General features: G+C 47.7%; 1 protein-coding gene across 3 annotated transcripts in view; it reads right to left on the minus strand.

Moving 5' to 3' along the window:
* Positions 1-6,681: 6,681 nt before the first annotated feature.
* The window catches only part of LOC120951020 (netrin-B-like), a 58,968-nt gene continuing 38,629 nt past the window's right edge, over positions 6,682-27,020 (minus strand). For all 3 annotated transcript variants that reach the window (XM_040369513.2, XM_040369522.2, XM_040369499.2), the window contains exons 3-8: positions 14,432-14,620; positions 12,540-12,689; positions 11,951-12,046; positions 9,587-9,652; positions 9,236-9,437; positions 6,682-9,109 (exon numbers count right to left, since the gene is read on the minus strand). In XM_040369513.2, coding sequence (XP_040225447.2) covers positions 8,968-9,109; positions 9,236-9,437; positions 9,587-9,652; positions 11,951-12,046; positions 12,540-12,689; positions 14,432-14,620 — 845 coding nt within the window. In that variant the 3' untranslated portion in view covers positions 6,682-8,967. The remainder of the gene's footprint in view (positions 9,110-9,235; positions 9,438-9,586; positions 9,653-11,950; positions 12,047-12,539; positions 12,690-14,431; positions 14,621-27,020) is intronic.

Genomic DNA, 27,020 nt, shown 5'->3' on the forward strand with positions numbered 1-27,020 from the left:
TCTCAACCGGTAACAGCGTTGTAAAATGTGTTCGAACTATGCCATAAAACTTTTAAGCTCCGCTTGTACATCGCGCTATTACAAACTGTAATAAGGGAAGTAAGATATGAGGTTCAGAAAAATTGGGACTTGAAACAAAGCAAGATGTCATATTTCATAGAACGAAAGGTACAGTAAATGTAGCAATGTATGTTTTTAGTTGGGGATCCTCTATTGCTTCTTAATTTTACTTACAAAGGAAATCTACAAGAACAAGAACAAGAACAAGAACAAGAACAAGAACAAGAACAAGAACAAGAACAAGAACAAGAACAAGAACAAGAACAAGAACAAGAACAAGAACAAGAACAAGAACAAGAACAAGAACAAGAACAAGAACAAGAACAAGAACAAGAACAAGAACAAGAACAAGAACAAGAACAAGAACAAGAACAAGAACAAGAACAAGAACAAGAACAAGAACAAGAACAAGAACAAGAACAAGAACAAGAACAAGAACAAGAACAAGAACAAGAACAAGAACAAGAACAAGAACAAGAACAAGAACAAGAACAAGAACAAGAACAAGAACAAGAACAAGAACAAGAACAAGAACAAGAACAAGAACAAGAACAAGAACAAGAACAAGAACAAGAACAAGAACAAGAACAAGAACAAGAACAAGAACAAGAACAAGAACAAGAACAAGAACAAGAACAAGAACAAGAACAAGAACAAGAACAAGAACAAGAACAAGAACAAGAACAAGAACAAGAACAGCGAAAGATTTAATAATAATCTTAAGTCACTCGTAAGTCACAAGCTAGGCATTGCTTACATTACAGCAACAACGGCCCTGTCCCGGCCCTGAAGACTTTAATTTTGTTTTCCAAAAGAAAAACCAACAAATAATCCATTCTGTCTTCCCTTTCTATTTACCCACGGAAGAGTAATTACCTCTCCTTACGTATCACGCCACATACACAAACATTGGCGCACATACACACACGTGGTGCTATAATTTATCACTAACAGTTTATATTCCAAGGTTGATTAGCGCTATAAACAACGCTAGCTCAACCGTACACACAAACTGATGTGAAGTAATAACGTGCAGGCATGTATGTATGTGCAATGCGAGAAACGTTCCCGTCCATACGCGCGTTCCATTCGCAACGGAGGAGAGTTATGAGTAGAAATTTTCTTAACGATTCGGCCCGTTTAGCACGGTTTCGTGGCGAGCGCCCGAGTTCGGCATTGGGTTCTCGCAACATCCGTATCGAAACGGTACGCTGCCAATGCCCGATGCAGGAAGGAATGCGGCGAGAATGTCCTGGCAGACCGAATTCTTCCAATTCCCCCCCCACACGGTAGGCACGACAGTGTGTGGAGTGTGCGTGTAGGGAAGGCAAACGAGGCTGATTAATAAGTTCGCTTGGTTCGCATGTGCAACATCTGATCGGAACGCCGCCCGGAGGCTTCGCTGGCCACAACGGCACAGCAACGGGGTAATAGGGATCAATTAATTTCCTATTCCTAGGTCGCACGTAAGGCACACGACGTGGTTGTACTTTCGCAACTTCTACCGTGTCGATAAGATTCCTGCTAACGGTGTCCACCAAAGATTTTGGGTCGAGCAAATGTTGAAGTACTGTTATAGGTTTTAGTATTTAAATTTTGCCAACCAGTTGGTACAATCTCTTTCACTCATCGATCCGTCAACTTCCATAATCTGGCTCGTTTCGGTCCGTTTCGCAAAATAAGAGTGACATATTTTCACATCATGTACCATGTATATCCCGCAAAGAGAGAGAGAGAGAGAGAAACAAATCCCCCAGTCCCTGGATGGAAAATGGAAGCCTCCGGGCTTCATCCCCGGATTCGTAACGCCTAACGCGATTAGATGGACTGTCGAACGGGCTGCGGAAAGGCGCTCGGTCCCGATGGCTTCCAAGGCAGCGCTGCTCCGCTCATGCTGCCCGGACGAAGATTGATGTTTTTTAATTAAATTAGGATTAAACGAATTTGCTACGCCGCTGGCGCTGATGGCGGTTTTGCCACTCCAACCCGGGTACGGGTCCCGGAAAAGGTCGTTAGGGTGCAGATTAATATGGCGACCTGTGTGAATGATTAGCCCGGATAAGGGGAACGAAGCGTGCCCAGGACGAGTGCCCCGGGACGGAAGGACTACTTGCTGTCGCAAACTTCACCGAGAGGCAAGATTCCGCCCGGGATGAAGTTGACGTCGTCGTCGTCGTACTTTTTCTCAACCTCCCCTCCCCTGGAGCATCGCTTGGAGAAAACTGCAAAACTTTCATTTTACGTAGCCGCACACACACACACACACACACACACACACACACACACACACACACACACATACATCGCCACAGTGAGCGAAACTCACCGTCAGACGTTTCGCATTACTTCAAGTCTGCTGCAACCTGGAGAAGTTCCAGGTTTTGCGCCCTGCGTCGGACGTTCTGGTGCAAGTGCGGCCGCAGGATATCGCAGGGCTGCTGCCGGCAAAAACCATTTTACTGCCACTTTGCTGACTCACATCAAAACCGAAGGGCGCGAGCGATGTGCAGTTGCGTTTCGAGTGTCTCCGACGCTTTCCCGTCAAAGTTCCGCCGGGTGCGCGGGTTTGCGGAACTGCATGCAATAATTACTGGCTAAATCGTTACCGTAGCCTGGAACCGGGCACTGCACTTACTACCGCCGGTACTAGCTTACTCTGTTGGTCCTGTGCCTAGGTACGGCTAATTACATTTGATGACTTTTTAAGCAACTTTTGCCGTTTCGTTCTCGTGCCTGTTGGAACTGTTGCACGTGCTGGCGAGCCCTGTCGGTCCCCCTCCGTTAATTCTGCTTGACGATTGAATTACGCCGGTTCTTGCGGTAGTGCGAGCTTGGCTGGAATAGAAGGGCGCCAGTGGAGTTCCGCTTGGGATGCTCTGTTCACAATTGTCAAACAAAATCAAATTTTGGAGTTCAACATGGGAACATGTTCTTCAACAGCCAAAGACGAACTCCAAACAAGATGCTACGAATTCCAAAAGCAGAATATTTGCTGTTAGGTCTGAGCGTAAAGGTACTTCCTACCATGTGTATAACGGTTTGCGTTTAACAAATGCAGCGACAACGTTTAAACCCTTCCAACGAAAAACTTCTTCTAGACATTACCATAGAAGCTCTCGGGCACATGTTCAAGCTTCCCGGCTTCATATTCTGTTTTGCAGCCAGCATTCCATGACCCTGACCGAAGCGTGACCCCAAGACTGCCCACCCGCCGGATGTCACACACATCTTCGAGGCGGAATGCCTCCCGCGAGAGGACCCGGTAGCTTCCAAACGGGAGATCCCGTCGCAGCTTCCCAAAACCGGAAGATCCACGGGAGGTCTACGCGCCGCAGACACACACACACACACACACACACACACACACGCATTGGCTAGCATTGGGCTGCAGCACCATTGTTACGTCGTCCCGTTTGAAGAGATGTATAAATCAGTCAGACCGTATCTTCTGGACTTTTCTTCATGGTGGGGGGGGGGGGGCAACAGGTTGTTTGGGGGAGGCAGGGAGATCCAAGAAAAATGAAAACCCGTTCCAACCGTGTTGTTTTTTTTCCACTACTTACCTGCAAAATGGCGAAGACGAAGACACCGGCAACAGGGAGACCAATCGGTTTGAATCGTGGAATAATTGTAACAATGCCAATAGTGGCGGAAGCTTTAGTGCTGCGGCCATTTTTGTTTTTCCACCCATACCACTAGCTCTCTCTCTCTCTCTCTCTCTCTCTCTCTCTCTTCTCTCCCTACCAAGATTCCCATCCTTGACGTGTGGCCGTTGCACGAAAACGCCCGTTTCCGCACACTGCCTTGCATTTGCATTGAACAAGCAAACGAAACGAAAAAACGTGAATATTTTAATACCGCGCGCGTCTCCGAGTGCCCCCTTGCAAAACAAACCCCCCCCCCCCCGCTCCTCCCTCAGGGACAGAACCTTCGGTGGTGTACAGATAATGTCCAGATTCCTCTCCCGGCAGCTGTTCTTGCACAGCCCCAAACTCTTTCCCCTCCACGTGGTGCGGCACACGTAAGCTTGCCGAACCCTTTTGTGGCGGCCAAACAGAGCTTGCATCGTGAGCCCCGCGTCGCTCGTCGACGGTGGCGCTTGGCTCGAGTATTGGGAGATGCCAGGACTATACCCCCATGTGCTGATCAATGAATGGTGAAAGTTTTTGTTTTTTTTTTTGTTTTTGTTTTCTTCATTTCTTTCCTATTTTGTCCGCGGCTGGCGCGGCAGGTTCAGCGCAAAGCGGGATCACTGTGCGCGGCAGTTCGCAGCACGTTTCGTTGGTTTGGTGTGTTTGTTAAGAGGTATGCAAAATAAATGTTGCCCCGCGCTCGAAGCGCTTAGATGGTAGCCGCCAAAGCCAAGGGGGGGAGGCAGTGAGCGGAGCGATAAAGGTTGGCTCTACCGCTATTAAATGTCGATCATTATCGACTGTGTGTGTGTGAGTGTGTGAGCAAAGCAATGAAAATGTGAATTTCGTGTCACAAGTCATTCGGGATGGAAGGGGGTGATTTATTTCCAAAGCCTTTGTAAATTCTTCTGCAAACGTTTTGGATGTTTTGTTGCAGTACTTACAGGCAGCATTAGTAAGGTTCCAACAACATGGGTTAGAGAACAAGTAACGCTTTCTAAGGGTTAAGCTTCTGAAAGGATTGATTCACTTCAATATAAATTACACAAACAACTGTTTCTCAATATTTTTTTCCATCTCAATATAAGTCATCTGTTGCAATTATATTGGAACGATACCAAACAATACAGTCGTTGCCACCAAATTTTGGCTCTAAGGCATCAATTTTTGACTCTAACGCACCTATTTTTGTCTGTAAGTCATCAATTTTTGACTCTTGTAGGAATAATGACAATTTTACAAGGTATTTAAGCAGATATTTAACAATTGTTATTCCACAACTCATAAAAAATACAAAAACTGTGTAAATTGATTGTTTCTTGAGAAAAAATGATGAAATTTTAGAATTTCTAAAGCTTTTGTTTACAGCTGAAAATACGTGCCAATTTTTTTCACTCCATTGAAACTGCCAAAATTGGCAAAACAACTATTTTATTTTCAATTGTATCTATAAAATTATTCACTATTTAACTTAATTTCAATCATTTCAGAACACACAGTTTCAGAAATTACTTAAAATTTTGTAAATAAAGCGATTGACTCACAGTCAAAAATTGATGCCTTCGAGGCAAAAATCGTGAAACGCTGTCAAAAATTGGTGCCTTCGAGACAAAAATAAGTGAGTTAGAGTCAAAATTTAGCGGCAACGACTGTAATTGGATAGGACATGTTCAAAACATAGTTGGGCAACCCTGTAATAAAAACAACAACGTTTCAATTAAGTCTTTCTCTTCAATTCCCAGTAAGATTTGAGCTAATTTCAGTATTATAGGGTTTTCCAATTCAAATTAGAATCTAAACGTTGTTATTCACCGCATGCAAGATGTTAAGCCACATCAACGTGATTTTTTTTTTAATTTTTAAAGCATGATTTTCAACACATCTCAAGCTGGATTGAATTTGACAGTTCTTTGTTATGTGTTGAAATTTCATTTTGAAACAAATAAACCATTTGACAGCAATTCAAAAACATCTTGAATGTGGTGAATAACAATGTTTGCATTCGAAACTGACTTGGAAAGCCCTGTAACAAAAACCTTCCGCTTATTCTTGTGTGTAACGCACTGTCCCTTGCTCTGCTGCCGTGTTTTATGAGGGTAAGAAAAATGGTCAGAAAAACCAAAACAACAACAACAACAACACTCGAAAATGAAGCCATCGCGAGCAGAGTTGTCGCTTTCGGTGGCTTTTCCCTGTGCTACAGCCTCACAGTGCCCGGGCGAAGGAGCAGAAGTAAGCAGGCCATTCCAAAACTTTTGCCTTACACAACACTAAAAGACTTCGAGCTACTTTTCTTACCCTGCCACACACACACACACAGACACACACAAACGCACGTACACATCCAGCAACGTGCATATCCCGTTTTAGAGTTTTCACGTCTTTGTTGCGGTGGTTTTGTGTTTTCGCTTGCCTTCTTTCTACTTTCTTGCTTCGTTCCTGACAGGAAGCTTCCTTGCTGGGCGGGCGGTAGAACCACTTTCCTGCGAACAAACCTCCCCGACCGACGGGTGTTGTGCTTTCGGGCAGGTGGAAAAACTTTCCAATTTTTCCTTCCAGCACACACACACGCGCGCGCTCGGAGGAAACAAAACTTTCGACATAAAACACTTAATACCCGGTCGTTCGCTTATTTTCGACGAAAGAACCACCAACGGCGAAGCGCAAAGTTTTGGAGCAAAACAGCAACCACTTCCCTCTCCGAGAAGGGGGTGATGAGGGTGGGCCCACAAAGGGAAATGGCCGAAGGAATGAAATAATGAACGGTTGCTTTGTTGGATGCGGTGCGTTTGTTTGCGATAGCCGTACATTACAAATGGGCTAAGAGCTGGCCAAGAGCGAACCTATTAAAAGCAGAACCCATTCGATAGAGTTTTCGACGCGACGCTCCTAAGCACACCTTGCGAATGACACTGAACAACCGGTTATTTCTTTCTTTGCTAGCCAAAATTAAAAAAAACAACACACACAAATACACAACACGAGCAGCTTATTGGTTAGGAAAACTTTATAATATATACAGATAAAATTCTCATCACAATCATCATGCAAATTGTTTCCTCGCGTACGTACATCGGTTGTGTTGCGCACATTGCTAGCGCAAATCGCGACCTTCCTCATCGGACGCTTGTTACACACTCTAGATGTTGTCCTTTCTCGCCTTCTTTCCTGCTCATTTCTCCATGTAAAACCTTTCTCCTGCTTTACTTCGCCTGCTGCGTTCGCTTTCTGCTGCTTACTAACTCCTTTCCCGTTCGCTTTTTCCGTTTCTGTGTTAGTATTCGTTCGATTAATTACGCTTATGTTTTGCTTTTTTTTTTTGCTTTGTTTAAAGGTAAAGCACTCAGTATGGGAGCACGTGATTGACGCCTGCTCCATATTTCGTACTTGTTTTTTTCTTCTTCTTCTTCTTCTTTTTATCTTATCCATGAAGGAAGGATGAAAACGAAATGAAATGATTCACTACGCCTAATGTGTTATACATATGTGTTCTGTTCCTCTCTTCGACTGCTTCTTTTCTTCCTTCTTCTTTGTGTGTGTGTGTATATATCTATATATATATGTAGATTTACGTTATGATATATCGGAAGTAACGCATCGGAGCAAAAAAATACCCAGCGGCGGTCGGCTTGCAGCGCAAAGTGCATCCACTACGAGCGCAAAAAAACACTAAACACAAAACAACGGGAGAACTGTATCCGCACCATCCGTGGCAATACATCGCTTGCGTTAAGATTATTTCTGTGCGTACGACTTAGTTTGTGCCACTTGATGTCGTTTGTTTTTTTTTTTTGTTTTTTTTTTTTTTTTGCGCTGAGTTTGCCTGTTTTTTGCTTCTGTTCCATTTTTGTCGATTTCCGTTTGCATTGTTTAATAATAATTTTAGTATGATACATGGACCCCCCTACAAAGACAAGTCAATAATTGCCGTTGCGTGTGCTGTTGCGTCTTATGTGTGCGTGTCGGTGGAGGATAGAATCTCAAAAGATGAGAGATTTAACCTTAAAAATTAAAAAAAAAGGAAAAAGAGAGATAGTAAAGCTTCTAAATTATTTACAACAAAACGTTTAGAAGACAGAAGAACAAGCAAATAAAACAGAAGAATAGGAAAGAAACAAGAAAGTGAAGGTAAAGAAAAAGAAATGAAAGAAACAAACCAAATAAAAACAATAAATAAGAAAACAAATGATAGCCTATAGCGCCTTCACGCACACATGAAAAAAAAAACAACAGCAAGCACCCGCCAGCCACACCATTGCACCATTTGAACATACATACACATACACGGTTGGTTTTCGGATTTTGCATACATTGTACTGTGTGTGTGTGTGTGTAGGTGTGTGAGTCGTGCGGATTATATACTGTACGAGCTCACACAAAAGTTAATCCCCCGGAAATTCGGAACTAGCGAGCGTCCGGGGGCGTTCTGCTCCTGTCCCTGTCCCCCTGTTCGGTCTTACACGGTACTTACACACTATAGCAATTCTAACTTCTCGCCTGCGTCGTCGTCGTCGTCCTGGGGGTGGATTTATATTTTGTTTTTTTTTTCTCCCCTTCCTTTCTCCCCGTTTGCATTATAACGCAAACGCACCCTCAAACACTGCTGCTGCAACAACAACAAAAAATGGCACCGGAACGAAGTAGGTAAAACAGTGGACACTGTAGGGAACAGGGGAGCAGGAGGGGTAGGGAAGGGATGGTGGGTATGCAACAGCGCAAAAGCTGGCGGGCAAAGTTAGCCACTTCCGGGGGCACAACAGTACAGCCACCGCTTCACTAAACTAACAAAACAGAAGAAGAGGGAAAAATCACTGAATACAGGCTCGTCCATAAAAGCCGGAACGCTACCGACGCCCGATAGAGATTACATGGGTGGGTAATAATAATTTAGTGGATAGCGTGGGCCCACCTGGCGGGCAAGAAACAAACGGATCCGCTTCAAAATTGAACCAAAACGGGAGTGATGAGCGATTGAGGTGGGGATGGAAAGGGACATAAAAAATACTATTGGCGGTATGCCATCTCGCACAAAGGAAAGCCCAGACGAACGCTCAAGTGCGTCTGGTCAAGTACGGCAACCAAAAAAAATAAAACAAATCAAAGAAGAGCGATCATCTTCCGCTGAAAGCTATTTCGCCCTTTCTTTCTCGCTCTGCCGCAGTGCTTTTCGCTCCGGATTGATCGAGACGATCGATCGCCGTTATCGAACACGCTGATTCAACGACGCAGCGACGCCATATTGATTATACTTGGACGCTGGCTGTGTGTTGGCGGCTTAGTAGCACGAGCCCGCCTGTTGCTGGTAGCGCCGCAGCCGCCTGTTCCAGTCGTCCTTCCACTCGATGATGATGGTTTTCGGGCCGAGCATCAGGTTCTCGCCGTTGCTTTTCGCATCCATGCCGAGGATCAAGTAGGACCTAGTAGGATCGTGGGAAAATGAAAAAAACGCACGAAAAAGGGAAGAGCAAACGTCCGTCATAATATCGCATTGGAGGCAGCAAAACACGAAAGGATCCCCAAGACCCCTATCTAGTGTCACTTACTTGTTGATCTTGATGTTGGGACAGCGGCAGTCGAGATTCTTCGCCGGTACCAGCAGCCCGATGCTCGATTTGCGCTGGCTCGCCAGCAGCAGCGGCCCATTCGACTTGAACACCGACTGGATCTGCAGGTTGAAGCGGACCTCGTCGCGGGGCGCATTCTTGCCGCCGGGTGTGGTGCGGCCCGTCACCTTCGCCATGATGGCTGTACCGGAAGCAACGATAGGGGGAAGTTACAGAGTGATGGTTAGCAAGCAAAACAAAAAAAAAAACAAACTACTACCACGTCACTGTGGCTTTACTGTGTAATTGGGGGAGAGAACAAAAAAAAGTGTAAACAAACAAAGACATTACCATAATCGCGCTTGCAGAATTTGTTCAGATTGAGCCGCTTGGTGTCGAATTTGCATTTGCCACAGTCTGAAAGAGAGTGAAGTGGTATGAGAAGAGAAGGGGGGGAAAAAGAAGTTAATTCTAGTATTGCTTTCATTTCATTATCCTGTCGAAGCTTCAGCAACAGAAGCTGTGCACACAAAATGGCGCTTACAATCATAACAAACGCTGTTTGGGGTCTTTTTTTTGCCTCCATCTACCAACCAATCTGTTTGTTGCATCACTTTCATGCGTTGCTCTGTTTTGAAATGTTTTTTTTTTCTGTTGCTTAAAGCAAAATATGTTGTTTTTTACCGCTTCTGAGCCAGCCAGAAATTGTTTACCGCAAACTGGATTATGACCTCAGCCAACAAAGCAGAGCTTCAAAGCAAACACACACACACACGGACATAGATACGTATGAAAACAAATTTTTAATCTGTTGCCAATTTATTTATATGCAAATTTTTCGCCATCCATGAATATCCATGAATGCAGCTAGAATGTGTAGTGTGTGTGTGTGTGTTTTTTTTGTTGGTTTTCTTCTGTTTTCCACTCCATTGGATTCGCCAGTTGGTATCACGGTCGTATTTTTTGTTGTCATTTTAGAGATTTTGTTTTTTCTGCTGTTTTCTTATTGAGAATTATTATCGAGAATATCAATTCCAATAAGTGAAACGAATCGAAAACAACAATATTTTGGCTTTTGCAAACAGATATTGCAAAAAGGGAATGAAGGGATTCGCATTCAGAAAAAAAACACACACATATTCAAACGCAAAGGAAATGTGCACTAATGGAAGAGGAAACCAGAAGTGTGCAGAAAAAATATGCATCGATACGCTAATAATTGAACACGTGTATGGGTAAAGCTTTCGGCTGCAGAAGGAAACAAACTTTGCATCAATGTACAGTGGTGGTCTAGGATATAAGAGGCCTCGCTTGGATTTGATTAGTTGTTTGTTGTACACCCAATATTTTTGAAATTTATATATTACTAACTGGCCCTTAAATCTTAGTTATTAAAAAAATACTAAAATATTCTATCTTTGCTTTGTCTCTTGGGATAATTGTATCCTCACAGTATCCGATTTTCAAATGTAAACAGCCCGCCGCGCCGCAAGTGTCAAAGTGCTGTATACAACAACAACAACAACAATCCTGCTCTATGTATGGGAGCTATAAAGTTGTTATTAAATTAAGCTTAATGTAACATCTGCACTGCAAGTCTTCAAACTTATTATCATACCACCATAGGGTGTGGTTGCAAAGTTTCGTTGCAAATGATCCAGCCGTTTTGGAGGTAGCTGGCAACAAACACCGTGACACGAGATTTTTTTATACAGGTGCCCCCCCGAGATACGACTGTACTTGGGACCGAAAAAATGTCCCAAAGCAAGGCGTAAGTCGTAATAGACGTAATAGGTCAAATATCTGTGAATATAAAGTGTATAACCGATGTTGAAGAGTCGGATGATATCGTGTATTTTATTTAAAATAATGTTCGATAATGTATTAATTTTCCTCCAAAAGCCACGATATAGATATTTAAAACCGGGAAGTTGTGGAATCTGTGGAAATTTGTTTGTAACGGTTATCAGCGTAGAAATTCAAAAATATATATATATATCAATTTCGTCTCAATGACAACTTTTAACTGTCAAAATCAAAATCGTCGTATCTGTGAATGTGCGAACTCGAGAGGGTCGTAACTCGGGGGACGCCTGTACTTGACAAAGACTGTAGAGACCAAAAAAAAACCTAAACAATTGAAGTATTCTAAGTATATAGTTAAAATTAGGGCAGTTAAAATTATGTCAATTGCTTATTCAAAATCCTGTAAAGAATTATTAGGAACTGTTTTTTAACGATGTTTTATAGTGATTTACTGAAAAAAGTTTTCCAGTTTAAATCTGCAAGCCTCCCCAATATTTACCAGTTTAAGATTTGTTGTTAATATTCACTGTATTTTTTAATGTATGCTACTGTGGAGGATCTTCCTAACCAATTGGGTAGAAGAAAATTTACTTAAATTAATTAAAAGTTTTTAGTTTTCAGTATTTAGAATATCTATCATTACTTTAAGCCTTTCTTGAAACAATTTTTAGGGTTTCTGTTTCCCTCCTTTGTAAAGTGCGATGAGGAAACGGTGACCTTATCCACTTGACCAGCACTGTACAGCCTTGATTTAGGGGTTCTTTTTTAACTTTAGTATTTATTTCGGGACCAGCCAAAAACAAATAAAGAAGAACAAGCAAAGCACACAAGACAAGAAAGTTCTTATCGTAACGCCACAACCGTAAACAAACCGTGGTGCGGTGGTGGCGCTGCTGCTAGTTTACTCACTTTCTTTGGTGCTTTCGCTCGCGTCCGGATCGTACTGGTAGGATTCTGGGGCCGTGTTCTGCGCCTGATGGTTGATGTTGATGACGCGGGGAATTTCTGAGCACCGGAAAGAAAAGGAAGAGAGACAGAGAGAGAGAGAGAGAGAGAGAGAGAGAGAGAGAGAGAGAGAGAGAGAGAGAGCTATCGTTTAGTAGTGTGCACGAAGCAAAATTTATGTACCGCCATCTCGAAACAATTAATTTTGCATTTTTAATGTGCCGTACGCGGCTGATAACCAGGGAAACACGGAGAACACACACACACAGCTCGCTTGGAAGCAGCTTGACTTTTCATTTGTGTGTGTGTGTGTGTTTGTTTCAGGTCACACACGCACTGGTTTCGGTTTTAATTAACTGTCTCTCGTTCGGAAACGGGTGAGAGGGCCTGAACCACGAGGACGCCGAAGAAGTAGCAGCACAGTAGAAGTCGTAGCGGTAGTAGTAGCAGTGGAAGGCAGACACTGCCACTAGACACCAGCACACTTGTGGAAAGGGTTTGGGGAAACCATTCCACCAACACAAACCCACCCAATGCCCCCCCGGATACGTACTTATGCACGGTGCGATATGCGAGCGGCTCTGCTGGTAGCCGCGGGCGCACCGGTTGCAGTTCAGTCCCGTTACGCCTTCCTTGCAGGTGCACTGGCCCGTCGTGTGGTTGCAGCTCTTGCCGGACGACCCGATCGGATGGCAGTCGCAGGCTGTGGAAGAGAGAGAGAGAGAGAGAGAGAGAGAGAGAGAGAGAGAGAGAGAGAGAGTGGAGAAGGAAAGGCAGTGAGTGTCGGACAAGGAAAAATAAATCAAACGAAAAACTAGAGTAATAGCTGGTAGTGGTCATGATTTATGGAGCCGCACCGCATCGTTCTGCCGCGCGGTGGTTTCGAGACCGATCGCGTCGATTGTTCGCGATGGGGCCCCGGGACAACACACGGCAAGGCCACCCCGGTGCGCGGTTTTCGCTATCTTCTGCCGCGCATCAGCCGCCTGGAGGTTGCTGGCGTTTCTCAGCAGCTCATTTCGCTTCCCAAAACGATTGCCTGCGCACAGCCTGCGGCCAACTTCCGCCAAACGTTCGAGATGGTGCGCTGTGTGTGTGTGTTTTTTTTTTTACCGTTACTGGAATTGATTTGAAAGCAGTAGAAGCTGGCGTGTTTGCAGGAGTGGAGCCTAGGAACGGTTAATGATGATTGACTTCTTGCGAATTTTTGTTTTTTTGTTTTGTTTTTGTTTTGCTAGTGCTGCAGCTCCCTGCGCCACTGCCACGCTAATTAGAGCATGCCGAACCCCATTGACCCACGTGCGCTGCTGTCCTTGGCAGTGATCTTTAATCAAACTATTGAGCGAGACAGGCCATCGAATGGCACCCGCCGTCAGAGTATCAACACTATCAGCTCCAATAAGCAAAGATCTGTCCACCACTGTAGGGCGGCCTTGAGCATATCGCGCATCCGCGAACAGCGCTCTCCGTTGCATGGTTGTTGTGCATCGAACCGCCTCTTCGCTCCTATCTGCCGCGCTTGATCGCGTCCTGCTATCTACGGCCCGCGGCACTGCAACCAGCGCCGGGCAGTAAATCTTGTCGCGTGTCGCCGGGCCCTGGCTGGCGTTTCACACCGTGCCGTACGCCTCCACCAAATGTCTCTATTATTTACCTTAATTAAATACAAACGCGTTCATCACGCACCCGGCCGGCCCAAGTGAAACAGAAGCATTCATGGGGTGTGCGCCCTCCCCCGACGCCCGAGTCTGTGGCTGGGTCTGGGTTCGAGGTGAATGGCCATTCCGTTCCTTTTTCTTTATCTCAGTTTTTATGTTTTTGGTTTTGTCACACGCAATCCATTTCAAATTACACGCAGCATTCGGTTCGGCTCCGGCGGCACCGTAGAGCGTTAGGGAGGACTTATTCTTCAACGCCTCTTACCGCTTTGCGCAAACCGTAGCGAGAGGCTGAAGGACACCGAGAGCATTCATTGCTGCTGGACTGTTTGGATTAGGCCGAAGAGGAAAACAGTGCTCCATGGCGGCACACCAGGTGAACGGTTTACTTCAACAAGCTACAATCTAGTTGGAGTTGGCTGTTTGGAAGATATATCAAGATATTGGCGAAGTTACCAGAACCAAAAGATGCTCCAGATGTTCAAGCGTTGCGGCATTTGTAGTCTTCATTTGTATGTTCTTCGTTGTCTAGCATGATCTGTCAAACCCACCACTTGCCTGACACGGCAGCTCGTGTGGAGTGACAATTATCCTACGTGATTCATGATGCACCACCTGACCTCGCTCCGTGTTCGGCAGTGGCGACAGTAGCGCACGGGTGTTACGCTCTACGCTCTATGATTAAAACCCTCAAAACGGCTCGAGGTCTTCAGGTCAGGACCACATCAAGGAAACCTTTTGTACCTAGCAGCTAGAAGTGGCATGTACGGTTTACAGCAATACTTACGCTTGCAGGTTTTCTTGTGCGTGATCGGTTTGGTCGGATCCTTGAAGAAGCCCTCGCGGCAGTAGTGGCAGTGGCGGCCGGTGGTGTCGTGCCGGCAGTCGGTGCACACGCCGCCCGAAACGCGCCCGGACATCTTGTACAGGTCGAGATTGAAGCGGCACTTCCGGGCGTGTCCGTTACACTGGCAGGCTGGAAGAATGAAAAAAAAAGGTCGTATTAAACATTAAAACATTGAAGGCTAGGCTGTTGATGCATCCTCCGAAGGTTCCGTTTTTGGGTACGCGGCATTCTACCCGGCAGTGGTGCCCGGATTGGAATGTGCCTTCCTGTTCCTTGGGTTGGGTTTCAAATTGCCTGCAAATTGGGTCGCATATTTTTACAAAGTCAAACAGTCCCGGAGTCCCTTTTGGATGATTCCCCTCCGCGGGATTGGTCCGGAGGCGTACACAAACAAAAAACCGAACTGAAGAAAAACATAAAAAAAAGCAGCAGGAATGTAATTGATAATTCATTACTCCCCCGGGAGGGAGTTCTCGCTAGCGAGGAGCGGCGAAAGGGGCGCCGACACATGCATACATAGAGCCTCGGGCACCCTTTTAAGGTGATTATGCCCGATAGGACGGCCTGCCCGCCCGCCCGCCCCACCCTCGTGGAAGGACGTTTGATTGGCCGAACGCGGGAACGCAACCAAGGAAGACATCAGCAATTTGTCGCACGGCCGTAAGTGCCCTACGGTTCGCAGGCTCCGCAGGCTCACCGAGCGATCAATCGAACGGGCAAAAAACGTCGACGACGACGACGACGACGACGTGTGCGACGAATATGGAAACCTGCTCCCATGCCGTGATGCCATGTCGTCCGGGCCCGACAGGGCAACGGTGGAGTGGTGTGCCCGAAAACGGCACCGATGAACGCGCGAGATAGCGAAACGCTTGCTGCGGAATCCGTCCGACCCCGTTCGGATGCGTCCGGACGGTCGTAAAAGGCAAGCCAGTGCGTCGTCGTCGTTGCAATCGTCCCGGGAGCCTCTTTGCCAACAGGTATGAATAGGCTGCTTTGCACAGTGCCAAGCAATCGGGGAGAGCTTGGAGGAGTGTGTTTTTTTTTTTTTTTTTTTTTTTTTTTTGGAAGAAACATTGGAACATCAGAAATAGGTTTTTATTCTTTTTGGAGGAGCTTCCATCACAATGGAACAATAAAAGAGGTCTCTTAAGAACGGGCCCCCGCGGACGGTGTTTTTCGTGACGGGTTCGACTGTCCCGCTGCGTTCTGTTACGGATCGAAGGTTAAAATTGTCACAGCCCTCTCTCTCTCTGCTTGGCGGCACGACTTCTTTTTTTGCGCACACCGTGTACTGATTGTTAACAGAATTGGCTGTAACTCCTACCAAGACTCGCCTGTTGCTCAGTTTTCACGCGCGATCTTCCTTTGCCACAGCTCCACACCCTGAACAGCTCCCAGTTGGTGGCAGGTAGGTGCGGGGGGGGGGGTCTATTAGCAATCCCAGGCAACGGTACCTATTACTAATTCTCTGCCACTTCCTTTCCCAACGTCTAAAACGCAATGAGGGCTTGATTCGTAACACCGTAGACACGTAGAGCCTCCAAAAGGAAGACCTTTAGGAATGGAGACCTCCGAGGACAGAAAACAGTCCCCAGCCCTCCCGGCCAGCACGACCAACAAGGACATGAAGATCCCGGACCGACCGGACTGGTTTCGTGGACTTGACACATTCCGAGCGTGTAAGGTGCTGCGCTGATGCCCGATGCCCACAAAAGGCAGTCAAATTAATATCAATAAACATTTGCCACGAAACGTGCTCGCGGTGCTGCGCTTACGCGGTGACGTATTGGCGTTGATCGATCGGCCCGATCGCTTCCATTCGTCTTCAGGCATCACTTTCACGCTGAGCCTTTTATTTCCACTATTTATTGCTGGAATCTTGGGGCTTTTTTTTCGGTTACGTCGCTGCATTTTTTTTTTCGTTGTTTTCTTCTTTTCGCTGGAATAAGACGACTGGGTGATGCCGGGTGGAAACGGCAGGAATTGTGTCACACTGTTGTCGGCCCCCAGTTGCCGCGTTTCCGCGTCCACTGGGCAGCCGAACAATCGTCCAAAGGCCGGAGTTAGCTTTTGTTGGCAAAAAGGTCAACCAGTGCCAGTCCGGCGATCAAGATAACCAGTACCGAGCAGGTGAGGGGTGGCATGAATGTGATGAAACCGTGCAGTCAGAATTGCTGCCGCCGCTGCGAACATTGTAGCCAGTGCAAGTGTGTACATTCTGTTAGCTGCTGGGATTTTCTGCAGCATTCAGCAGAGCTGGTAGCTATCGGCTAGTTCCCGTTGATGTCTTGCTGACCTGAATTTCACCTGCAAGGGGGGGAGGATGTTTCGAGTGCGTGCGAACTGCTTCCAACTATGGAGAAGAAGGAAATCCTTCTTACTGGAGCATCAAGCCGCAAAATCAAGGTCTTCTTGAAGATCCCGCGCGAAAAGTCATCGCCCACAACAGAACGCAACGTGCAAAACCCTATCCCGTTGGTCGCAGCATCCTTTGAGGGATCTCTCTGACATTCTGACACCAATAAATGGGAATTGGGAGATAAAATCCTCCTCTTCCTGTCATTTCTTTCCCCTCCCGGGTCCAATGAGGACAAAAGAGGAAAGGGTGCTTTCAGTTTTACGAGCACAACCGGACAAGGCAGCAGCAGCAAAAAAAAAAAAAAGGCTGCCCCATAAATCAATTAATTAGTGCCTACTAACGCCTCCGTGGCCGAGGGGGCACACGGCTCTTCGGCGAGAACCGGCCCGGCGCAAACGATCAGCGCCGGCCGCGAGTGGACGTATTAATTGAAATTTAAACGCAACCTGTCGCTCGACACTCGTCTGTCGAATTTCGGGGTGGAATCGGGGTGGATTGTGCAAGCGAATGGCGGGGTACGAAAACATCTCTCCCCCAATAAAGCAGAGCCCTCAATCGGTTTATGGAACCGTTTTTTTTTTCTCGAGAGTGGCTATAAAATTAGGTGATGGATTCGTTTTTTTGCTGTCTTGTTGGGTTTGTTTGTTTCGACACCAGACAAGTATGTGTGTGTGTGTGTGTGTGTGTGTGTGTGTGTGGTTGTAAAAAATTTGCACGACTTTCGTTAACGTTTTTATTCCGATAAGCCGGATGCCTTCGCTCCGATATCCGGCTCCGAAGAGTGTTTCTTGCAGACTGTTGAGCTGCTGATGAGCAGGTTGGCCGTTTCCAAAGGCATTGCACCAGACAGAGCGTGAGAACGACTGACTGAGACGCTTTTTTATTTATTTATTTTTTGGATGGCAATGCGTTTTTCTTTGCTGTTTGCTTTCCACCGAAAACCGAACAGCACCGAATTTGGCTATAATGCGCACCCATCAGTAGCGGCAATCAAGAGATAAAGTGGATGATATTCATTAAAGCTCGATTAGCAGCTGGAAGACCATGAATGCGATGCCGATGCGCCGATCCGATGGCGATAATCCCGGCCGGCAAGCGCGAAAGCCTTCTCCAACACTTTGGAGGCTATCGCCGTCGTGACCATCATCTGTTTGTGATTTTATTTACCTTTCCCATCTGACATTTCCGTCACCAATAGCGGCATCGGCACTGGAGCTCCAGGAAATCGATAGAACGAACCACCAGCGGTATCCGCAACCGGTTCACTCCGAAGCGACCGAATCCAATCGTCTGAGGATTCCTCGCGCTGTCGAAATTGCGCCGCCCGGGGGGGGGGGGGGGTCCGTGCCTCCTTGCAACAGGTTTTGTGCGCTGACCGCTCCTCATGTTTTGAGCGGCGGGCGTGTTTATGTAAATTATGCAAACAGCATAAAAATAATGAACAAACCAGCGTGCATGCATGCCCGTCGGGTGATTTGTTTCCGTTCGGTGTGCCTGCTTGTCGCACGGTTTGATCGGGCCCGTGCTGTCGCTCCGACCTTACACCGTGTGCTCGAGTTTCGGCGCCTGGGGAAGGGTGGGAAGACTGTCCTCGCCGGCTGATGATGTTTGACACCTCTATCGAAAGCGTGCGTAAACATAGCACACGCGTCCTCGCCGAACCCTGCAACCTGCTGTAACTTGAGCTTTAATCATCCGAAAATACGTGTGTGTGTGTGTGTGTGTTGCATTATTCAAACCGGAGCGCGAGCGCTTCTGGTTTTCCAACGCCGTCGGACACCGATCAACGAACCTGCGCACTACAGGCAGGGTCCGAAAGACAAGCTTTTTATTGTTCAATTTTAAGTTGGGAGGATATTGCGCAGAGAAGAGCGTGCAGCGAAAGCGATCCACAGAAGCTTAGGTATTTTTCGGCGAATGGAAAAGCTGGCAACGTTTCAATCACAGCTAACATATTCGAAAAAATAGATGCCTAATTTCTGATAGCTCAAACTCTTAGGCGTTATTAATCAAGGTTTGAGATGAACATTATGAAAAATTAAAATGTTACAGATGCAGTGTAGCCTCATCTCCAATTTCGAATATGTTAATGCCCGATGCAGAAAGCTTACGTTTAGATTCTTCAAATAAGCTGCATCGTAAGCAGTTAAGGATCTTGAGGTCCTAAGCGGTAATATGTTACGGGGACCATAAAATATGACTTGCTCATATTGAAAGACGTCAGAACTTATTATTATATCGCGATGCGATGTTTGTATTGCATTGTTTATTCAATGTCTTGCACGTGCTGTCTATATGTCTAAACTGAACTATTGCCTTCAAAATCCCAGCAGTTTTTAAACGTCATCTATTAAGCCCGTAGCTACTTCAGAATGGTTAGAAGCGGATAAAAACTGTTTGAGAAACAAGCTGACCGTAGAGCCTGAGGCCCCAAGTGGCCGCTTCAGAATTGTAGGCCTCACTTTTGGATGTCCTTTGCCATTTCAACCAAATTAAGAAATACATCGCAACATCTCAGTCTCTCCGTTATATCATCTTACCGCACATCCCAGATGAAACAACAGAAACAACTCAGTGGTTTTGTTTGGCGGATTAACAAAAATTAACATATAAAATACAAAACCGGCCGCTCTGCCTCACACATCCAGCACAAATTCTTAGCAATCAGAAAAGTGTTCACTGCCTCTCTTGTTCCACCTAACCGTCCCAGCATTCCCCAAACACTCCAGACGCGCAACAATCGCGCGGAGGGGGGACGCTTGACAACGCTCGCATCGCACCATGCATGCAGACAATTAGCGCTGCCACAGGAATCGGAAAATATAGACGGAATGCGGCCTATCGCTTGCTATCGCTCGCACGAAACGTCAAAATTAGTGGCGTTCATTACCGCGCGCCTAATGTCACTCATTATTGGGTGCCGTTTTGCCTGCGCGTCGTCCTGCCGCTCCGAAACCAGAGCAGATCGGCGGCGGCGGCGACCCGCGGTAATTCGAGCCGAGGTGCGAATCGTTTGCACTTTCTTCGCCATGCCCGCCACCTCCACGCGGAGGCCCCGGGGTGACTAAACACCCACCCTTCCTTCCAACCCTCCGTCGAATGCCAGGTGTGGCGCGCCCTGAAACCGGCTCAGCGGTACAGTATGGTTACGACGATCGTCATTAGCATTAATGACACGCCAATTAAAATAATTCTCACCTCACGCACAGTCACACACACACGGCACGTTTGCACGGATGGAATGTACGACCGCCGGCTTCTCTCGCTCTGTCTCTTACACCTTATTATTAGTGAATGTGCTTGGATGTTGGATTTTGTTTCTTTTTTTTTCTGCTGTCTTTCTCTCCTCTTTCTAATAGTGTACATTCATGTTGCTTCACATGTTTACCGCGCGGGTTCGGTTGAGGGTGCGGCTGCAGCGAAGCGAGGGGTTTTGCGATATTATGTGCGCTTGGCGCTTGAGAAACGTGCAGCGAATAATAACGCTCCACCACGCTGCTCGGTTCGTCGATGATGGGATTAGATTGCATACTGCATACTGCCTTTGCTTCCAATTCGATTCCAATTCGCCCCAATGCGAGATGCTGGAACTGGAGCAGCCGGGGAGCCTTTGCTTGTGCCTTTCGTGTTGATGCCAGCGCCTTTCAATCTCTACAGCCTCTCTCTCTCTCTCTCTCTTCGATGGTAATGTTGCTAGCTGGTGACATTATGCCAGATCCTACACCGTCTTGGGTGGCTTTGAAGGATTGAGTTTTGAGCAGTAGAGGAAAAACGGAACAGCACAAGGTTTCCAATTTCCCAACAGCGACAACATCGGCTAGTGTGTGTGTGTGTGTGTGTCATTTGTGTCCCATCTCAAGCACACGTTTGCCCGGACATTTGCCCCGGATTGATCGATCGGGTCGCCGAGTGCCGCCCCGGCCTGACCTTTTCCCCAGCCATCGTCGGGGGGAAAAGCATCAAATGGGTTTTAATGGAAAATTTATTTGAATTCCAATCCTCCGACCTCGCGCGGGATCGGGCCAAGAGATCCGAGACGACTCATCTCTTCGACCCGTCCCCAGGCAGTGGACAAATTGGAATTTATGTGAGTGGGTTCGTGTTTATGACGATCCGAGCAATTAATATCGATTTATCCGTGACGAGAAGGGGATAAGAGCGTGCGCGAAGAGCAGGACGACGCAAAAGTGGTCGAGAAAGATTCAGATTCTGGAGGAATACGCAACGTACAAGTATGGCACCGGAAGGTAACGCGCGCACAGTAACAGATCAGTGCGTGTGCGTGCGTGTGTGTCTGGACAATTAATCGGATTTGAAACGATTCCATCATTTTGCAGTGCTGGTGCGTACTGGACGGTAATTTAGATTGATGAAGATGCGAAAGCCTATGAACCACTCTCTCACACACACACACACAGCCATTCGAAAGGGCTCGCCCACCGCACTTTGCTGTCGAGTGTAGGCCGTCACCGGAAAGCGTTACCCAAGCGCACGAACCTTCATGTACCTCCGCCTTTTTTTTGGCTCTTTCGTGCCGTTACCTAACGGTCGGTAATAAAAAAAACCCTTCCCTCTCGAAAAGTTTCTCAAGTGACTCCCCTCTTCCGATTTTTATCACCACCCTATGGGGGTTTTTAGTGGTTTTTCGCCTCGTAAATCTCGGTGACCAGCGCGCAAACCGAAGGTCGTCACACTTCAAACATTGTAACGCTGCGTGTGCGTGTGACGCTCCCTGTGTGGCGGGAGAGGGAATTCGGCCATCATTCACAAGTCCGCATCACAGCGCATGTGTTTACAGCTGGTGGGCACGTTGAGCAACGATCCTGGCGCGAGAGTGCGCACATCCTGCAAGTGCCAAGACAAATAAACCGTGTTGGGAGTCGCCGCAGCCGATCAGATGAAAGCGCCACACACGCGCGAAACGGAAGTATCGTGAGGCATGAGGCAATCGCGCGTAAACAACACACGGTGTGTGTGTGTGCTGCGACCGGATAGAACTGCGCCCTTCTCCATCGCCCGGGAGGAGTCCAAATACCGCCGTCACACCGACTCGCAAAGACATGATCGCGCGAACTGTCATCGACGCTCGTTCTCGGGACTGTCCCGAACGCGCGTCTTGCGTGATTACAATAAAATTATAATAAATTACCGATAATCGGTGATCATTACCGCAGGGGTACTGGGGGCCATGATAGGTTCGGTCTATTATGGGCGCAATAATATTGCAGGCTTTGTTTTCGTCGCTGCCGCTTCCACCGCGCTGTTGGTCCAGGAACTGCACCCAGGGCTGTGGCTCCTACGCAGCAGCCAAGGCGGAAGATAACGGCTGGCAGGTATTCGGGGTACCTCAACGGAGGTCAAAAGACATCCAGAAGAGGGAACTATTCATGGCACAGCTTGTGCGTTGGCCGACGTAAAGTAGGCGCTGGCTGCGACTTCTTGTTGGAGGTTGACTTTGGACTTTGTTGAAGTTTGCATGCGCTCGAAACTCTGAAGATCTTAGCGCAATCGAACACCGTCTGTGCACTCCATTGCAGCCTACGCACTTCACGTGCGGCTGAGCTGCTGGGAATAGTTGCAACAACATCCAGACACTACGGGGAGTCTTTCAAAGCGCTCCAAAGCCTTCAACTTTAGCACGATCTTATCAGCTTACTATTTGCACGACTGCCTACGATCGCTTAGAATCCTCCAAACATCCTGTTGCTGCTGAACGGTGTGTCAGGGCAAAACGGTAGGCACTAAAAGTGTGTGGGATCGCTAGATAAGGCTGTCACGAAACGCACTCTGCTCCGAAAGTCACTCACTTTCACTGGGACACACGGAATGCGCAATGGAAAAGCAAGGTAGCTGGCCAATCCCGAAAATACTGGCGTGACTCACACGGTCTGGCCATTTCGGGTCAGAAGCGTGACCGACGGCTAGCGGCAAGGATGAACGGTACGGGTAAGCCCCGTGGGAAACGTGGTCCAGTGTTGGCGGCACTCAAAATAAACGCCACCCGGAGTGAGATGTTTGTAATATAAAGCAACGCCGGGCAGTCGCCGCATCTGCTGAACAACTGTTGCGCGAGTCGGAGTCGGCGAAAACGGTGTTATTGATATGGGGGAATACAGCCGGAGAGCTGCTATAATTCCGCGCGCCCTGACAGCTTCCAAACAGCTGTGCGCCTGTAATAATATCGGCTCAGGTCTCATTCCGCACTGCCAAGGTCCAGTGGATGAACCTTTCAATGACTCAATTCTGACCGATTGCAGTACAATTTCAGGCGGCCCTAACGTGTGTATCACTAGAACCTACACAAGATCTTTTATATCTCAAACCTCTCTCCTTGAAGAGAAGTTAGTACTTTACACTATCGCCGCCAATATCCGAATATCCACCAACGACGCACCCAAGGGTTACACAGTGACTTCTTCCCCTTGTGCTTCTATTCGGCATAACGACCCGTGTCATCCAGCGAATTCCAGCGTGCACGCCAAGTACGTGTTTATTTGGATAGCTTATTGACAGCGATCACTTAATTAGCACCCGGTTAAGTACCGACCGGAGGCATCTCTAGCTTGTCCGGTCTGTTATTTTCACACGTCACGCGTCACGAAACGAAGTGCTGCGGTAGCGCGCGCGCACACACCAAAGGGGCATCACGCAAAAACCGGCGCACTGCCCGGGTGCCGATAAATCAGATCGTTTGTTTACAAGCGCAACCAATATGCTCTTGGCCGGCACTATTGGCACTTGCGTTCGCGTCTATTTGTGGAGCGGTTCGCGTTTTATGTCTTTCTTTTTTTCTCTTACGTATGTAACTGTGTGTGCTGCACATCCGAACAAATAACGCGCCAATAACCACGATCTAAACAAGCGATCGTGCCGACTGTATCACAGAAGCATGTGCGAAAAAAAAAAACACATTTCAATGTCTTTCTCGCCGCCCAGCCTGGACTGTGGCGGCATCGGTGTTATCATCTTTGCCTCTCAGGCTGACGTAGGGCTGCGGGCTGACATTCTGGAGCAATATGTCGTCCAGCAGATCAAATTGCATCCAGTTGCGATGCCGGATGCCGGCCGATCGTTAAAACGCGTGATCTACTGCCTGCCCGTTCGAGGGAAACCTTTTCCGTCTTATTAATGGTTACCATCTGCGTCAGTCCACTCGGGCGGGCATGTTTTTGCATCGGCTCTCCTTTGCTCCTACTTCACGCTCTCTCTCTCTCTCTCTTGCTTGCAAACGTGCAGGTCAGTAAAATCGGCTCGGCACGGCAAGGCTACATCCATCATTGCCAGTTGCCCGGGACCGGCAGTGGCCCCGGAGTGCGTCCTGGAAAGGCTATACACAAACCAATCAGCGCCGCGGTCCCTTTGCGCACAAAGTATGGATGGGGACGTGGATCGCTGGTGGAGCCACTACGGAACAGTGGCACTAATTACATAAGCGCACCGGCATGCACACCTTCACCGGGGCGGGTGAATAATGTGCCCACCGGCCCGGGGAGATGAACCTCTCCCCCGGGGGAAGAATGAAGATGCAATCGAATTATAATCATTTCCAAATTACCGGGTGCTGCTCTCGAGCGGCCGATTAATGTGCACCGCCCCGCCGAGTGGAGTTGCAGCTCACTCACAAGAAGAGGCGCCTTTCCTCGACGTGCTGCAATGGAATTATAAAGTTCCGGTCCTGCTGGGTTTGAAGTTTGCGGCGTACCTAGCAGTTCAAAGTTCATCCACTTTGGCCGGAACAGCTCCAACAGGCTCCGAGCAAGCTCAGCCAACTCCAACGCGCTCTCTGCAATCTCCAGTATTTTCCCAAGATGCGCGCTAGCAACCGTTTACGATTTGTATCGCTCGTCTTACCCAAGCATTGGCCGCATCGATCACTGAAAGTGATCAATGTATCATCAGCACACGCGCAACAGCCTAGACACTAGACGCACGGAAAGAGGAGTTTGTGGGTTCCATTTTTACCGCATCGCCTACTATCCCGAAATCTCGAAAGTGAAGGCCTGTGCGGTTACACACCGTTGGGTGACCGGGAGGCCCGTTTTGACTCGGCATCTGTTTAATCCGACTGCCAGGCGCAAGCGGGTTTTGGTCTGTTTGCGTCCCGCCACCTCGCTACCCTCAACCTATGTGGAGCGTTTAGCGCGGCTGAGTGCTTGTGAGGTCCGGAGCACCTCAAACTTTAATCGTGTTTGAGCCGATTGTGCTCCGTAGGGGAGAAGCAGAGGCAAGGATCTAAAATTGATCTCCTCAGACCACACAGACGAACACGCAGCGAAACACAAACACTCACTCTAATCTCATTCGACCAGCCGCCCCACCCCTGGGTGGCCCGTTCCCACCCGGGAGCACTTTCCCGGTGTGATGGATTTAACGTTTAGTGCCAAAAACAAATGTGTGTGCTGAGCACAATCCAATTCATCTTGCTGATAGATCGCACCAATCAATCGCCAGGTTGTTCGACCAGCCGACGGACACCCTTCCTGCTACACCCGCGATCCCGCGGGATTTGATTGCCCATGTAAGGGGTAGAGAGGCCTCTGATGTAGAGAGGAGAAGGTCGAGGCACGGGTTGTTTTATCGCCTAAAGATCAGGCGACTTTCCCGCACAGTAAATGTCATAGCGTGGACGTGGCAGCCGGCATTGGTGGCTATTGCCAGGGAGGCTCGATGCTCAATACAAACATAATGCAGATATAATGCAACCATATAATCTACTGCACAACCGGACATCCCGAATCTGCTGGGCATGGGTGTGTGTGTGTGTGTTTTACGAGCCTCAACGATCAGCTTTAACGACCGGCGCGGTTCGACGAAGGCTTAACGATCGTGAAGATGTTGTCGGAGCCCCACTGGCGTGCAGGAACGATGCCAACAGGGGTAATGATAATTCCGTACAGCTCATCGATTGCACATTAACTCAAAGGTATCGTAATTTATAAATGCTACCCCAAACGGAACCGCCCAACGAACCCGCCGGCTGCCGGAGCAGGACCCAGACGGGCACAGGGCAGGTTCCAGCAGGTTTGAGTACCCGGGAGCCCTGGACGGGGGTGGGCTGAACTCTGGCAATATAATAGTGGACCATTAAATCCAAAGCTTACAGCTTACAGGGGAGCGCCAATGGTTGGAAGATAAAATATTGCCACGGCACACCAATGCACTAACGGCATTGGGCGTGCATCTTTTCCTCTTTTTCGCTGTAATTTCAGTTCTGCAATAAAAAAAAAAAACAACGTATAGCCTATGTCGTTTTGTTGAAACAAATCGAAAATAACCCGCGTAGATACGGAGGCACTGCGCACCGCAAGTGCCAAAAGCCCCTTAACTGTCATCTGCCCCGTTCAGGACATCAATGGGGACGACGCAGCAGCATCGAACACTGTGTCGGCAGCAGCCCTCCACGATGTACATAAATCAGCGAACAGGGAGTTGCAAACGTCGCTACGCTGCCGTAATTAAATTGTGCCGATATTCGGTTTCTCGATTGATGTGTTCCGCTGAGAGTGCGGAGCAGTAGGAGGTGAGTTGCGCAAAACCACACATCCACCGGCTGATGATGTGTTCACGCTCATTAGGCTTATTATCTTTATTGCCTCGGATTGAGTCGGGTCGCGGCAAGTGTGTACACTCGCTGTGCGCTCTGCGTGCAGTAGGCGTAGGTGGTTCAGCATTGCAGCAGGTACACCTGGTGCCGTATCTTTGCAGGGCTTTGCTCTAGCCCGCTGAGCTTCGTAAGCTTTATCTGTGATCTGTAAGATCCTATTACAATGTGCCCAAGAAAACCAGACGACAGATCTTTCGCGTCGACACCAATATTGTAGAAACGTGTTTTATAGGTTCTGAAGAGGTTCTAACGCGCGTTTATAGAGTTGAGTAACCCAGCATTGACATAGCAAATACGCACGAGCTGTAGTGAGTTGCTCGTGATGCTTTTGCTGGAGATGGAAGTTGTAACAGATACAGATATCTCAGAATAAAAACCCACAACCAAACACCGAATATCTGTACAGCCACTGGGCAACCGATTCTGATCAGACGTAGGGCGTTAAGATAAAGACAACTCCACGGTCCAAAGCGCACAGTGTGAACAGTGCATTAGCGGTGTTGAACGTTCGCACAGTCCCACACGGGTGCCCATCATCTGGCTCATGTCTTGGGGCGTCCTGC

This window comes from Anopheles coluzzii, chromosome X (genome assembly GCF_943734685.1).
Source record: "Anopheles coluzzii chromosome X, AcolN3, whole genome shotgun sequence".
NCBI lineage: Eukaryota > Metazoa > Arthropoda > Insecta > Diptera > Culicidae > Anopheles > Anopheles coluzzii.